The 15,467-nt window shown below is 39.7% G+C and overlaps 1 protein-coding gene across 6 annotated transcripts in view; it reads right to left on the reverse strand.

Annotated features, from left to right (window-relative positions):
* Positions 1 to 15,467, reverse strand: part of ADCY1 (adenylate cyclase 1) — a 290,414-nt gene that overhangs the window by 56,012 nt on the left and 218,935 nt on the right. For all 6 annotated transcript variants that reach the window (XR_015061083.1, XM_085892788.1, XM_085892787.1 and 3 more), the window contains exons 11-15: positions 14,611 to 14,708; positions 14,241 to 14,325; positions 13,404 to 13,493; positions 6,962 to 7,242; positions 4,586 to 4,712 (exon numbers count right to left, since the gene is read on the reverse strand). Coding sequence is in view for 5 of the 6 variants with exons in the window: in XM_085892788.1 (XP_085748914.1) it covers positions 4,586 to 4,712; positions 6,962 to 7,242; positions 13,404 to 13,493; positions 14,241 to 14,325; positions 14,611 to 14,708 (681 nt within the window). In the remaining variant the exon portion in view is untranslated. The remainder of the gene's footprint in view (positions 1 to 4,585; positions 4,713 to 6,961; positions 7,243 to 13,403; positions 13,494 to 14,240; positions 14,326 to 14,610; positions 14,709 to 15,467) is intronic.

Genomic DNA, 15,467 nt, shown 5'->3' on the forward strand with positions numbered 1-15,467 from the left:
TGGGGGGGGAGGGGAGGGGAGGGTAGGACAAGGGACGAGGAGGGGAGGTGAGGAGGGTTGTTGAAAGAGTGTGGGGATTGCAGAATAGCTAGGGGAGGGGGCCGAATGAGGAGGAGAAAAGGCTCTGTGGTGCTGGGGGTGAGGCGGGACAAGCGAGGGGGGAGAAGGCAGTTGAGGGTTTGAGGAGGTGGAGTGAAGAGATGGAGGTGAGAGGGCAGTGGAAGGAGACAGCTTTGTGGATGAGAGGGGGGCAACTTTGAGAAGGATGAGTGAGGGGGATGAAAGATGGGACAAAGGTGAGGGGGTAGTTTTTGAGAGAGGTGAGAGGGAGGCTTGGAGGGAGAAGAGTGGGATAGTTGCTTTGAGAGTGAGAGTGAGGGGTGAGCGGGGTGAGTTGGCACTGAAGTTGGTAAAAAAAGAATGGTTGATGGCACTGAAGTTGGAAAAAAAGAATGGTTGTTTGTTGGTTGATGTTGAAACTTGAAAAGAAAAAGCAACACCTAAAGGAAATGCCCCCAATGATATTTGATGAAGAACAAAATTTAAAAACAACAAAAAAAATGCAGAATTTTAAAAGCCCTTGTCTGGATGGAATTCCAAATTTCCGGCTGAAGCAACTTGATGCTCTCCACAATCATGATGCTCGAGCATTCAACGAACTTATCCAAAAGGAAAAGGTAATGGGTGAATGGCTCACAGAAGGTAACACCTTCCTCATCCTAAAATCTGAAGAAACCCAAGTACCTCACAAGTATAGATCAATAACCTGTCCACCAACAACATACAAACTTCTGATGGGAATCAAAAGAGAATTTTTTTACCACCATTTAACACAAGAAGGAGGCCTTGATGCAGGGCAGAAGGGATGTAAGAGAGGATGCTATGAAACAACAGACCACTGACAACTTAACAAGGATATCCTCAAAAACTGTGAACCAAGAAGAACCAAACTGTCTACAGCATGGATAGACTACAAAGAAGCTTTTGATAGTGTTCCACATTCATGGATGATCAAATGCATGCAACTGTTCAAGAACAACCCTCAAATAATCAAACTGATTAAGTAAGCAATTGAGCTCTGGAACATGACTAATACATTGCAGCACTCAGAAGGAAATATCAAAATTCCAGGGGTGAAGATAAGATGCAGGATCTTTCAGAATGACAGCCTTTGACCCCTCCTGTTTTGCCTGGCCCTGGACCCATTGATCAACCTCAGAAATAATAGGGAATAAGAAGAAGTAGAAGAAGAAATCTTATCAGAAGAAATCAACAAACTAGATATCAAAACAAGGAAACTCACCATCCACAAAATGTTCCACAAAAATCAATGCATCCCGTGAATGTACCTGCCGAGACGAGGAGGTAGTGGTCTGATGGAACTCAAACAAGTGTACAGTGTGACAACAGTCGGATTGGCTGAGTTTGTGGAAAGTTCAACAGACAAATAAATCCAAAAGACTACCGAAAAACACAAACACAAACACAACAAGCCAGAAAAGGTATCCCTAACCCACCGAGCAAATTTTTTTCAAAGACAGGTGTGAATAGAAAATGTTACACATGAAACTGAAATACAGCCCCCAAAGATTGCAACAAGTGCAGCCCCAACGATTGCAGAAACGATAAAAGATGTCAACAGATATACATTGACAACCGGGAGAACTATGAAAGAGCAGGGAGACCTAAGTACAAAAAATAGTTGTACATATTGGACATAAACAAATGAAGTCAAAAGATCCCGAAATCTCAAGAGTGCCAAAATTGAACCGGTGAAAATTCGAACAATGGGAATGATGAAGAAGGACCTCATGGAGATCTTAAGAACCATTCCTGGAAATATTAGTCAAAACAAACTACAGTTGGAAGCTGTCCGGGGTTCAGTGACGATCCTGAAAAGAGTCCTCGGAATGAAACTTCGAGAACACTCCGTTCCTCCTTCTGAAATTCGCATATGGAAATAATAAATAAAGATCACACACCACACACCACACACACACCTTGCCTCTGAACTTAGCAATTTTGTCATTGTTGCAATTGTCATTGCTTAGTTGTTGCGATTGTCATTGCCATTGTCTTCATCGCTGTTGTTGTTACTGCTGCGACCTAATCAGTAGTTGTAATTTGAAAATGTTATTTTTTTCTGGGTGAAATAAAAACTGTAAACAAGCCTATTTCATCAACCAGGGGTGCACTCCATTAGCAAGCAGCTTGTTATTGCTTTCCCAAGCCAGTCATTCCATATCAACCGGTTTGTAAGCCAATCGCCGAGCCGCTCGGCAAGCAGAGTAAGCAATTACGAGAGGTGCTGCATTATGTTAGCAAAAAGGGCTGCCGTAGTCTGATTCAAAACAATACAACAACCAATGAAATGTTCAGAGACATGCCCCTATGTATATTCATAATCTTCAATACTATAAAAAGCCATTTGTGTCTGTGTTTGTGGAGAAAAGTTACACAACAAAGTACGTACTCAAATCTCTTTATTTCGTACTGTTTGAACGTTATTTGCACCATGACGGCATCTATTTGAACGTATCTTTAAAACTTTAGATCAGAGGTTCCCAAACCCAGGGTCGTGACCCAAACTTGGGTCGTGATGGCCTTCCGATGGTTTGTGGATGACCACACTTGCTTAACTTAAGTCTCTCTTTTACATACGTTTGGTGTTGGCTTAATGGTTAGGGTGGTGGGCTTTGGATCCTAGGGTCCTGAGTTTAAATCCCACTCAGCTGTTGAATTAATACCAGGTGGGGTTAACTCAGCCTGTCATCCTTCCGAGGTCGGCAAAAATGAGTGCCAGCTTGCTGGTATCCTGTGTCGGAGTGGCGATCCGTCCAGGATTGTGCCCAATAGCCAAGGAGACTGCAGAAGCAGCACCAACGCTCTGCACAGAGTATGGTCCCAATCTCATCCTCCTCTCTATTATGTACTGTTTGAACGTCAGTTGCACCGTGACCACGTCTGTTAGAACATACCTTTTAAACTTTAGAGTTTATACCATTTAGACTGCTTCGACCACTTTGGACCGGTTGGACCTTTACATATCTTAGACATTTTTAAAACTCTAAAGACATTTTTGATCCTTTCAACACCTTTTAGAGTTTACATCCTTTAGACCCCTTTGACCAATCTCGACCTTCAGACTCCTTGAAACCCCATAGACCTTTTAAACCCGTTTGACTATTTAGATTCATTCAATCCTCAGTACTAATGGAACATACCCTTTAGAACTTTAGACCCCATAGACACTTTAAACTGCAATAGACCGTTTGGAGCCCTTGAGACCATTTTAGATATTTTATTACCATTAAACCCTCAATATATTTACACCCTTTGAACTGCTTAGATTCCTTTAGACCCATTAGACCTTTGAGACAACTTCAGACTTCATTGACCTTGAAGACCCCTTCAACACCTTAAGATTTCATAGATATTTTAGAACTTTATACCCCTTTAGAACATATTATTAGAACATATTACCCCTTCCTAGAACATATTACCACACGATTAGAACATATTACCCTTTCTTCGAACATATTACTCTTTCGACCCTTTCAAACCCCTTGACCCTTTGTACCCTATCGACCCTTAGACTCCAGAAGACCTTTTTTTTTAAATCCTGTAAAGGCCTTAGACCCCTCCCATTTGAACATACCCTTCGACCCTTAAAACCTTTTAGACTCTTATTGACCCTTTTGACCCCATCAACGTCTTTGACCACTTAGACTCTTTGGACCTTTACACCCTTTTGACCCGTTAGACCTCTTTAAACACACACCGCAAAAACATCAAAGTAGTCTTCTCGCAAGAAACAGACATTAATTTTTCAGTAAGTGATGCGTAAACTACCCAACAATTGGGTGGGTACTCTGTTAGTATTATTGAAACATGCATTTCATACTTCAATATTTACTTCTACTTTTCATCATAATTTGCTTCAAGATCTACAAACATGTAAAACCCCTCCCCAAAATAAACAATGGTAGGGTCGACAGATAAGCTTGGCAGGGGGTGCTCCTTCTGATTCCCATTTATTTATCTTTCTTTCCCTCTTCCTCGTACTCTGTAGCCCTGCGAACGCAATACGTTCGTTTGGAGAAGTTGTCACTGGAGGATCAAATCAATGGTAAACGACGGCCCAGACAGCATTTGCTCGAGTACCACAATGGTATTGTTTACATGGAGACCGCGATGCTGTCAAGCAGTGCCGAGCGCTCCGTTCCGTTGAAGTGCTTCCTTAAGCACTTTGAATCTGCTTGCTGAGAGAGTGCTAAACAAGCCACTTACTAATGGAACACAACCCATGTATATAAGGTAAAAAAAATCGTTTCTGGAGTCATGGTTTTACACAGCCAATCGTTATACAGAGATTCAGAAATATCTGTGTGTCTGAATTCTCAATCACGGGAGAATATTCCAAATGCAGTTTGGGTGCAAATCCAATTATTTAATTCCTGAGTACGAGTCCTTCCATCTCAAGTCTGAGACCAACAAAATACAGAGTCCAGTCGATGTTTTTGACTCAAGTTCTCCATTACTGAGTTAGCATAACATGATAATTGAGTCGATTCTCGGGGCTCACCTGTGAAGCCCACAGGTGGTCGAGACGCTGTTTCAGATCGAGTTGCCGTGCATGCATTCCCATTGCAAGTGCAGAAAGCAGGACTGTGATGGTGGGTTCAAACGCCCTGGCATACATTCCGGTAGCCCTGTAAAAAAACACACAATGAACAAACGGTGCACAGAAAACTCAGATCGCAATTATTTGTTTGATCTTTTAGGAAAGAATTCATATTTTAGAAATGCCCATATTATGCCAATTTCTGTACCTCTATAATCAAAGCTATCTCATGAATATGCATTCATCTTGGGATATGAGAAATGTATCTCCTCTGCGAGTCAAGAAAAAGTCTCTATTGGCTGACTAATGCTGCAGAAAGATGTCCACATAATTAATGCTGTTCTTCTTCTTCTTCCTGCTGCTGCTACTGCTATTCCTGTTACTGCTGCGATCTTATCAATAGTCGCAATTTGAAAATTATATTTTTATCCAGGTAAAATAGAAACTGTTAACTATCCCATTCCATTCCAAAGGCTTCCCTAAACCTATCTTGAGGGGTGTTGGCATACTAACCATGCTTGTCAAGTGCATGTTGGCAAGAGGGGGCAGCCACAGAAATTACACAGACACCAGCCAATGGAAAAAGAAGGAAATCTTAAACCACTTGGCCAAATAGCTGGCTTTGTTTTAATACGGGTAATGTTTGTTAATCTATTCTACTCTGGTAAAGTATCCCTTAAAAAGATGAAGTGGTCAGGTACCAGTTAATTGCAATTTCTAATGAAGTACTCTTTGGGGTTAACCTTTTCTCCGATGTCCACTGAATCTGTCTTGTTCCTCCCTTTCGTTTAGTCTGGGAGACTGCATAATTTAAACTGTGGCATTTGGTTGTTTACTGTGTACTAAAGGATGTTTGTTTACAGCATCAGAGAGCCTTGCTTCAATCATTTTGACCCTCAACTCCCCTTCCTTACATCCGCCACCAAAGGTGGATGGAGGTTATGTTTTCTCCCCTGTTTGTCTGTCTGTCTGTCTGTCTGTCTGTGAGCAGGATAACACAAAAAATTATTGAGGGATTCAGACGAAACATGGTGGACAGGTTGGGTGTGTGACATGTGAGCAATTTGTTTCCTCTGTGTGTCAAGAAAGTCTCTATTAGCTGACTAATGCTGCAGAAAGCTGTCCACATTAATAATACTGTTCTGCTTCTTCTTGCTGCTGCTGCTGCTGCTGCTGCTGCGACTACTTCTGTTACTGCTGTGATTTAATCAATAGTTGTAATTTGAAAATTGTTGATTAGAATTTGATGACTATCTGGATCTCGATTCTGATACTCAAGTTTTTAAGTGATTTCCAAAAATGATATATAGCATGATATCTCAAAAAGTTATGGACGAATTCAGACGAAACTTGGTGGATGATTACGTAGGTAACTAGAACAAGCCGATTCGATTCGGATCCCGATCCAGCCTATCAGTGGGAAACAAAACGTAAACTGTTCAGGCTGGCAGAGTGAACAGGCTTGCTCTACCGAGTGCCATTCTAGTTTTCTCTTGTGATCAACATGATTAGGTGACATGTGGGATGATAGTTTTCTTCAATAAATTGTCTCGACTCATGGAAGAGCAGAAGAGCAACGGGAGGGGGGTTAAAATAATGACACAGGAATGAAAACGAATAAATGGAGATGAAACAAACAGGGACAAGTTTAGTGGGGGACAGGATGTGATATAAAAGGGAACAGGTGGATATGTTGGGGACATTTATGCAAGACTTGGAACAGTCATGGGTAGGTCGCAAAAGGGTTTAGAGAAAATGAAATGGAGTTGAGCAGCCATTTGTAAGTAATGGAGAGAGGACTGCAGAGACAATGGGATGTGGTCGTAGAGGTGGTAGCAAAGTGTGAAAAAGGAGTGGAGCTTTAACAGTAAGTGGTTTGCTTTTTGATGGGTTAATGAGGGTGTTGCTGAATGAATGCATACTGGAAGAGGAAGGGGAGTGAAGGCATTTTGCTGTGACATGTTAATGAGGTTGCAATTGACCATTGCCTTTTCATTTTGGAGAAAGGATATGTTTTCTATTTATCCATTTGGAAGCCTGAAGCAAATATGGATGAATATCCACTAAACTACTGTAGTTTTCCATTCTACTGAAATATTACTGTTGTTTTATGATATCTGTTGTACACTTTTACTGTATTTTATTAATCTGAGTTACCTTTAGTTTTGTTGTCCTTTGCTTTTTTTAACTTGACAAAAGCATTAATTTTAATGGATAATTAAAAAAAAATGTAGGAACTGCTTGATCTGCATTTAATCAGTTTGGTGTCGAAAAATTGACATTCTTTATTTCAAGTTCATTGATTAAGTGTCATTCATGATCGAGCATTTAGCTTACCAGAATACATGGCGATAGCCTCCCAGCTCTAGCATGAGCAGATGCGGTGCTGTGAGCAGAGCCAGTAGCAGAAGCTTTGGCAAAGAAGATAGATGTATGAATGCTGTGATTGTAAGGGAACCACTTAAGCAGGCAAGCTCAGTGTAGGCCACTGCATCACACACGTTCCATTTCGCTTGGTCCGCACCCCCACTACCCCACCACGAACTATTACTGACAACAGTTTGTCCCACAACGCTGATGTTGCCAGGCATTGGCTGACCCCAGGGCAGACACACCACCTGCAAGCAAAATAAACAACGGTGTTTTTCCCCTGTCTTGACAAAATTTCCTTTCCAGAATGCAAAGCACCAATTCAACAGGTTACAAAACCAGACAAGACAGCTCAAAGGTAAGTAGGCCAGCTCAGTGTCCTCAAGTTGGGCCATTTAATTGGTGAAATAGTATTTGGATCCAGGATTGAACTGGTCTATCTAATTTTTCTTTTGTGCTAGACCTTAAACATCGAAGCAGCTCATCAGGATTCAACTGTCTCTGCACTGCAAAATGTTTCCACATCAAATCACATGCACATTTAAAGGACACATTAATCCAAATACACACATTTACATGAGAACTGACGCCCATTGGGATAAATGTCATGAGAACCTGTGCAGGTGAGGGTAAAATAAAAAGTAGTCTAGTCTTATAGAGACGGGAAAACGATTGAGATACCGCATGGATCACTGACATCAGCAAAAGATCAGATCCGATGTACCACTCTGTATTGCCGAGCTTTGGTTCTGATGAAGCAATTTCTAGGACACAGATCATGCTGGGCAGTTTGCCATCCTTCCGAGCAGTAGTTAGTGCAGGAATTTGGAATTTGTCCAAGGTGCCGGCGATAGCTTGCCTACTCTTCGTGAAGGACACCGTTGGATCTTTAAAGTCCACCAACTAATGGTAGTTGATGGGATGCCCAGTTTAACGCCCATCCAAGGGATAGCACACATTGATGAATCACCCTGCCTGTGAATCACTGGGGTAACAGTTTATAGCTTGTTCAGGATTTAAACCAAGGATAGACAGCTTATATGCAAGTGTACATACTCCCTAGGCCATCCTGCCAGCCCCAGCAAAAGAATGAGAACTAAAAACAACAGGCTGGCATGGCTTACCGGAGGCCTTATATAAATAGCAATCCCTGCATTTTAATAAATAGGTGTAAATGTGTAAAAGGGCAGATCATCGCAATTGTGGCGTTTCCGTGCAAAATCAATTAACTGACCAAATACAGCACTGCAGTATCAGGAGGAACAAACAGACAGATGGGGTCATCAGGAGGAACCTGGATAGGATTCGACAGAATGTACACAGTGTTCCTTCCACCAACACACACAACAATACGTAGGCCCTCTATTTATAATGAAGATCAATTTCCAGTAAATATTCACGACACACTTCCGTTTTAATTCATGAATTATGTTTTTAAAGTTACCCATTTTTTTATTATTATTTCACAATTTCCAATGTGACGGGAACCTGTCTGCACGGAAACCAACCAAAGTTAAACAAGAGATTACAATGACATCTAAAAACCTTCACACATGACCGACTCAAACTCTTAGCACAATAACCCCTCTATAACATGATGGAATACATCTTCTTAGCTCGAACCACAAAATCATCCTTAACAGAACAAATTCTAGCAAATCTAATAAGCTGAGATGAAAACACATTGCAGCCAATCTTAAATGGTAAATTACTAGATGTAAATGTATACAACACAACAGGAAAACTAAAATAGTCAACCTTATGACACACATTTGTACTAAAACAATTATTTCCAACTCTAACTAACACATCCAGATATGTCACTACACCATCATTACTACTCTTATCTGCTATTAGTCTTTCTGGATAAATCCTATGAATCAGTCAATCAACAAACTTAACATTAATCACACAAATATCAGCAATATAAGGACACCTGGAAGATAACATTTTAGCTCAGCCTTACTTGTTCTCCTTCATCAACTTCTGCACAAATGAAAACACACAATAAACAAGAAAAATGTCCGCAAATACAGTTCTCTCCCATTGGAATGCCTTTTGTTTGTTGAAATATTTCCCCACAAAAAGATACAAAAGTGTTAACAAAATAAAATTAACAGCATCTTTAAAATTTTGTTGATCAATACAGTTAAAACCCAAACACTTTTTCTTGGAAAAGAATGACCTATCAAACCTGATCCATAAGAATTTATTATCAGAGCTATAAACTTTATCAACGACACTAAAGAGTGCATCTTTAACCAGAGCTGAATCAAAATTTGTAAAAAAAAGTGGAAAAATCAAAAACATCAACAGATTTAATATCGAAAAACTCGAAAGTGGAACTAATATTCCAGAAAGTGTTGATACCAGAATTCTTATTAATTGATAAACAATATTTCCTAAATTGCTCCCTAACCACTCATAAACCTGAGTTAACCAGAACTTACAATTGTTTCAAAGTGCATTGCCTAGCTCCCGATATAAACTTAAACTTATATGGGGTTTTGAGAAGCTTCGGGATCCAGAAAAAACAGGGAATACATCAATTTACCTCATTAAATTTAATGTTAAAATTATTACTCAAAACTTCCTGATGCTCAGCAACAATGTCTTGGAGAGGCTTTTGACATGGAACATATGTGCTATTTCCTATACTTGTGAAAGTAACTCTCTCAATACCTAACTCCCTTAATAAAACAGCGATGTGAAACTTTTTACAAACTACCACAAAAATATTAGCTGCTTTTTCTGCCAGAGCTATAATATACTTTTCATGCATATTCTGAATATCCTTATGAACTTTAAGCTTACTCAACAATGGTCTTGACCTATCCTGGGAAAACAAGCCTCGACTACTAAAAAACATAATCTTGTTGTCCAAAATTTCCACAATCCCATCATACCATGTACTAAAATCATTTATAGATAACCTAAACATTTTACACATTTTACTAACAAATTCAGAAACAAAATAAACAATAGAAGATCTAATACAACTCCATGATCGAATCACTGGTTCCCGACATTTGGCTCCAATTTTCATAAGATTCCTGATATCACTATTACTAATAATATTCAAATCCCCAGAAATCACTTGCCCACATGGATCATACCAAAAAGGTGAAGAGGAACATGGACAGTCAGTTGCTAAAATATCCCTAACTGCATTGATACTAAGAATTTCAAGACATTTAGCATAAATAAATAATGATTGGCCCACAGTCTTGGTGAAAGTGAAATCCACTTTCAATGGGGCTCGTCTCCTAACCTTTTCTGGCAATAACTTCTCGATAATGGAATTCTTAAAATTGAATACAGCTGAAGCTTATCCACTTGCTTGCCAGAAAACTGACAAATCAAGATCTCACCACTCACATCACTCTTGACAGGAGACCTACTTTTAAGAACATTGCTACAAAAAGCCTCCACTAAAAAAGAAAGATATCATATGAATTTGCTAAAAATGCTTGGAACATGATCTCAAAAAACATAAAACTCATGAAAAAGTTTCCCGTCATAAAAACATTGAAGTCTATCAATTATATCTAAAATCCCAACTCTTGGAGCAGTACACTGCTTACGACATCCATGACCCCGAGGTCTCCATCTAATTGAATAAACAAAATACTCATTACTACTCACATTACCCTAAAAAACAGACCCGTACCTTGAACCCTATCATATAGGCCCAAAGGATAAATCACACATAGGGTCCTAATACAAAAATCCTCTTTGTGTCCGAGCTCAGCACTACAATACTCTTCATTGTCAAAATCATAAACATTAACAGAGTCTATAATTTGGATTGAACAATGACTAAAATTATGCCCTACCTCATTGAAATGATGATACAAATACGTTTTAACACCAGAAGTCACACTTGACCTATGCCCATTCAAATGTTGATGTAAACATTATGATGTCTTACCAACATATTGCAAGCCACAATCTTCACAGGTGAGAAGATAAATAACTTGCTTTGACTTGCACCCTAACAACCTTCACAATCAACAACAAAAGTCTTCCCTGTAACATGACTAACAAAAGTTTCACTAGTTCTAAAAACCTGACAACACAAACATCTAGACAAATTACACTTTCGAAAAACAGCCTTAAATGTACTTTGTAAAACATACCGACATTTTTAGACTGAAAGATTTTCCATTTTTCTTAAGCCAGTCATTAACGTCATGTTTTTTCGGCATTTAACCTAGTTTGATTGGCCCAAACCAAGCAGATGTGATGGGCTGACCACGATACCTATTGGTGAGGGGCTGCCTCACTTAAGGCGGGCATTACCTGGCATAGAACCAATACAGTTCTCCCACGCACAAAAATGGTGATTGTTAAAAGGCCATTCCAGGTGAACTGATCAAACACGCAGGTAGAAAATATAGCATTGGTGCAAATGAGTCGTTAATATCCGAGTAATAGACTGTATTGGTTTATTTATTATGAGATCCACAAACAAAATAAATCCCTCTATATTGCAGTTGGCATGGTGATCTCATATGCAATCCATTTCTATAAAAGTAAAATCCACTGTGAAATTTCATAAATATGATATAGAGCTTTGTGTTTATCACACAATCAAGAGGAAACATGGATCAAACTTGAAGATCATCTACCAACCCCATAACACCCTTTGAATGAAGTCTTCCTTCTCTTCGACCTCATCTAGCTATGAAACAATCCTCTGTTACAGAGACATACTGTTTGTCAACCCTACTTCTGGGGAAATTTTCATGAGAGATGACTTCCCATGGGTGCTACCCAATGGCATAATATTTGTCAAATATGACAGTTTTAGTCTCGAATATAATTGTCGATCATGGTATCAAACGTTTTTTTTTACCAAAAAAAAAAAACTGCTTTTCAGCCACAACTGTAGAAAATGAAAGTGCAACAGATGTCACATGATATATTTTATAAATCATATATTCCAAATTCAGGTGTTATTCATTGAAGACATGCTGATGACGACAAAGATTACGAGTAACACTGCCAAAAGATTACGAGTAACACTGCCAAAAGAAAATTTTCTTCGTAAGAAAATATTTCCTTAAAATAAGAAAAGTTTTCTTGAATCAAGAAAACCAAGAGAAAATCTTTCTAGCTGCAAGAAAAATTTTCACATGGTTTTCTGGTTTTCCAAGTTAGAAAATTATTTTTTACCAGTGAAAGATAAAGTTAGACCCTTTGAGAAACTAAATCCAAACTATGAGGACAATGGTTTGTTTTATATTTTTGTAGAGGTTTCATTATCACTAAATAGCTCAAATGGAAGTAAGATTAACCTCAAAGAAATTTCTCTCCTACAGCTCAACTCTCCAACTCTTTAATTTCGATTTTGTTTTTGTATCAAAGTCAAGGTTCGTGGAAGAGCTAGAACACACAATGAATCAAGACGAAACAGAACAAAAGGTAGAATAGAGAGAGGGTGGAAAACGGCAAGAACAGGGTTGAATGACAAACTAGAGGGAGACTTGGACAAACAAGTGATGCGGGTAAGAATGAGGGTTATTAGGGGAAGATGCAGCGGGTGGACAAGATGGATACAGGAGTAAAAATAGGACCGCACATTCTAAAGCTCACCTGGATCAGGAGTAACAGTCACTCAAACCTCCATCAGAGTCCCTTGGACCCTGATTTTTTTTTATTGCCATGACCAAGCTTTGATACATCACAGGTGATGAAGGTTGTGGTCAAATTTCATTGAAATTGTGTGCGTAGTTTCGGAGAAAAGAGTAAACACCTATTTGGGAGGGTCAACCCCCCCCCCCACCCTAATGAGCGCAGATTTTGATCCGGTCAATACACCTTCGTTGGGTATCCAGATATGAAGCTTATGGTCAAGTTTCATCAAGTGGGGTAACTTAATGCTAAGTTATGGTCAGTAGCAAAATCACTACTCTATACTTCCTGCACCACCCTGAGTCCGGCTTCTTGTAATGGGAAACATGGAGTCTGGCTCTGGTTCAAACTCGTTGTGGCCTGAACTTGTTTGGAATTTGCTTGTAGAAACAAGACAATCCTTAACCCCTCCACCGTCATTTCAACATCTCTATTATAATACCAAGCTTGCACACTAAAAACTCGGCTCGCCGTCACACGATCCCTATGAAATTGCTGTGGCACTTAACGGACATGTCGACAATGTTTGGGAAGTCTTGGCGTTCCATAGTACCACTTGCATTTTACACAATGCGTATTTTTGTCATTCCCCGTGTACGGTCTGTCGTCTGCTACCAGCTATGTTGTACTGCTATCCCGTGCATGTGCACGGGTATCGCTAGTTTCTTTGACTATGAAATCACTGACTTGCTCTGCAGATGATAGTAATAAAACGTGAGTACAACTCTCCATGCTTAGTTGCCCTAACATGTTGTAAGGTAATTGTACCTACCACACAGCTCTGTGCAACTGATGAGATGAGGGAGATGATGAAGAGAGAGATGCCAGTTCGCAACTGGATCGTCAAGCATCCAGGGAAACACTGCAATGCCAGTATGTGATACACACACAATCGTTCAACTTCCATTTGAGAAATCCATATACAGCTTGGAAGTGTTGTGTTTGGATGTCATGATTTCTGTATCAAAGTGAAGGATGTGTTTCCGTTTGTACCAGCAGACACACATTATAACTCGGATTATTTCATGTATATAGGTAGTTTCTCACAAGCTTCAACAAGAAGGGAGTTTGTTACTTCAACAATTTCTCTACTCGTCTCCATCCTCCTTCCTAACTTGTCCCTCCCTTATGATCCTTCTTAACTCAACTCCATTTGTGATTTTAATATTTATTTTCCATGGGACCTTAATGCAGCCAAACATTCCTATATCCAAACAAAACCAAATACATATGTAACTATAATCTTTCTTATAGGCTACTTACAATAGAGTAAGGTGGATAAAGATACTGCCTTGTTCCCAACAAGGTCCCATTGTCCTCCTCAATCCCTTTGTTCAGGATGCTGAACACTTCTCATTTGAAAATGCTCACAACTTCAGCCAGAGAGCCTTCTGGTGCAGACTTCAGCATATTGAACATATAACCAGAATCGAGGAGATTATATGGAAGAGGGAGAGGAGAAAGGAAGGGGGATTGGTTGGGGGGCGGGGGGGAGAGGGATAATCTTGCGCTAACTTTCCTGGCAAGGGCATCATGCTCCACCTCACTCTATCATGCTCAAGTATCAAGTGATTATAAAGCTGCATGTGGTTCAGGTAGCTTCTCATACTTGGATCTGTGTCAGGTGGAGGTACATGAGGCAGGCGAGTAGGAAGCAAATAGACAGGACAAGCAGGACAAGGACCACTTCACTCCTAGAAAGCAATTAAAAGAAGTGCATGTGTGAATGAACGCACGCACGCACGCACGCACGCACGCACGCACGCACGCACACACACACACACACACACACACACACACACACACACACACACACACCTATCATTCTTCTCCACATGGCATTGTAACCTCAATGTTCTCATATCATTGTTACACCAGCATTATATTTCAGTGCATTGTGACCTCAATGTTCCACAATGTAAATTTAAACAAGTTTCACACGACCCACAAACGTGTATTATTCACCATAGCATACTTACTGAGGCAGCACCAGGAGGTAGAGCAGGACGAGTCCCATTGCCATCACAAAGCAGATCCCTACGCCAGCAGTGAAACATTCGTCCTGCAGCTGCTGATACTGCCAATATAATATGGCAGGCAGCATGGGCAATGAATATGTTGTTGTTATTAATATTATTATTTGTGATTATTATTATTTACCACTACCCCATGAGATTTGGCTGGGGGTATTTGTCATCGGTCCAGTCTGTGCGTGTTTTCTCTGTTAATAAAATATCTCAAAAACGGGTGGGACTGTTTTGATTAGACTTGGCGGTTGGGATCCGCCTCTTCCAAGGTTGAAACCGTTTCATTTTGGTCTGTGTCAGTCAAAGGTCATGGTTACAGCTCAATGTTTGGCAAAATACAACTGTAAAAATTTGTTTTATAATAAAACTTGACATAATTCGACGTTGGGACGGATATCCCTATGCCCACATTAAGTCTGCTTACTCTAACTTTCACCTAAAACCTCAAGACCATTTGACCTCAATATCTCATCTGTATATATGTATCATGGAACATGTACTTAGTTTAGTTCAAATCGTATAAGCCAATGGTATTACATCAACATGAGTTATAATATAACCTCTCTAACCCTTGACCTTTTTAAAACAAGTAATCTATCATAGCTGGATGTAATGACGGAAGTTTATACATACTGGTACCAGGTTTGATTAAAATCCCTTCAGCTCTTCTGAAGTGTCATTTTTACCTGACTTGACCTTTGATATTTGATTTCTTGATGCCAAAATATAATCGGTTCATCTTTGCTTCATAATATATACTTATAGCAAGTTTGGTCAATCTCATCACTGGTTCACAAGTTAGTGCGGTA

This window comes from Eptatretus burgeri, chromosome 8, assembly GCF_056783735.1.
Source record: "Eptatretus burgeri isolate ZD-2024b chromosome 8, Ebu_testis_v1, whole genome shotgun sequence".
Classification (NCBI taxonomy): domain Eukaryota; kingdom Metazoa; phylum Chordata; class Myxini; order Myxiniformes; family Myxinidae; genus Eptatretus; species Eptatretus burgeri.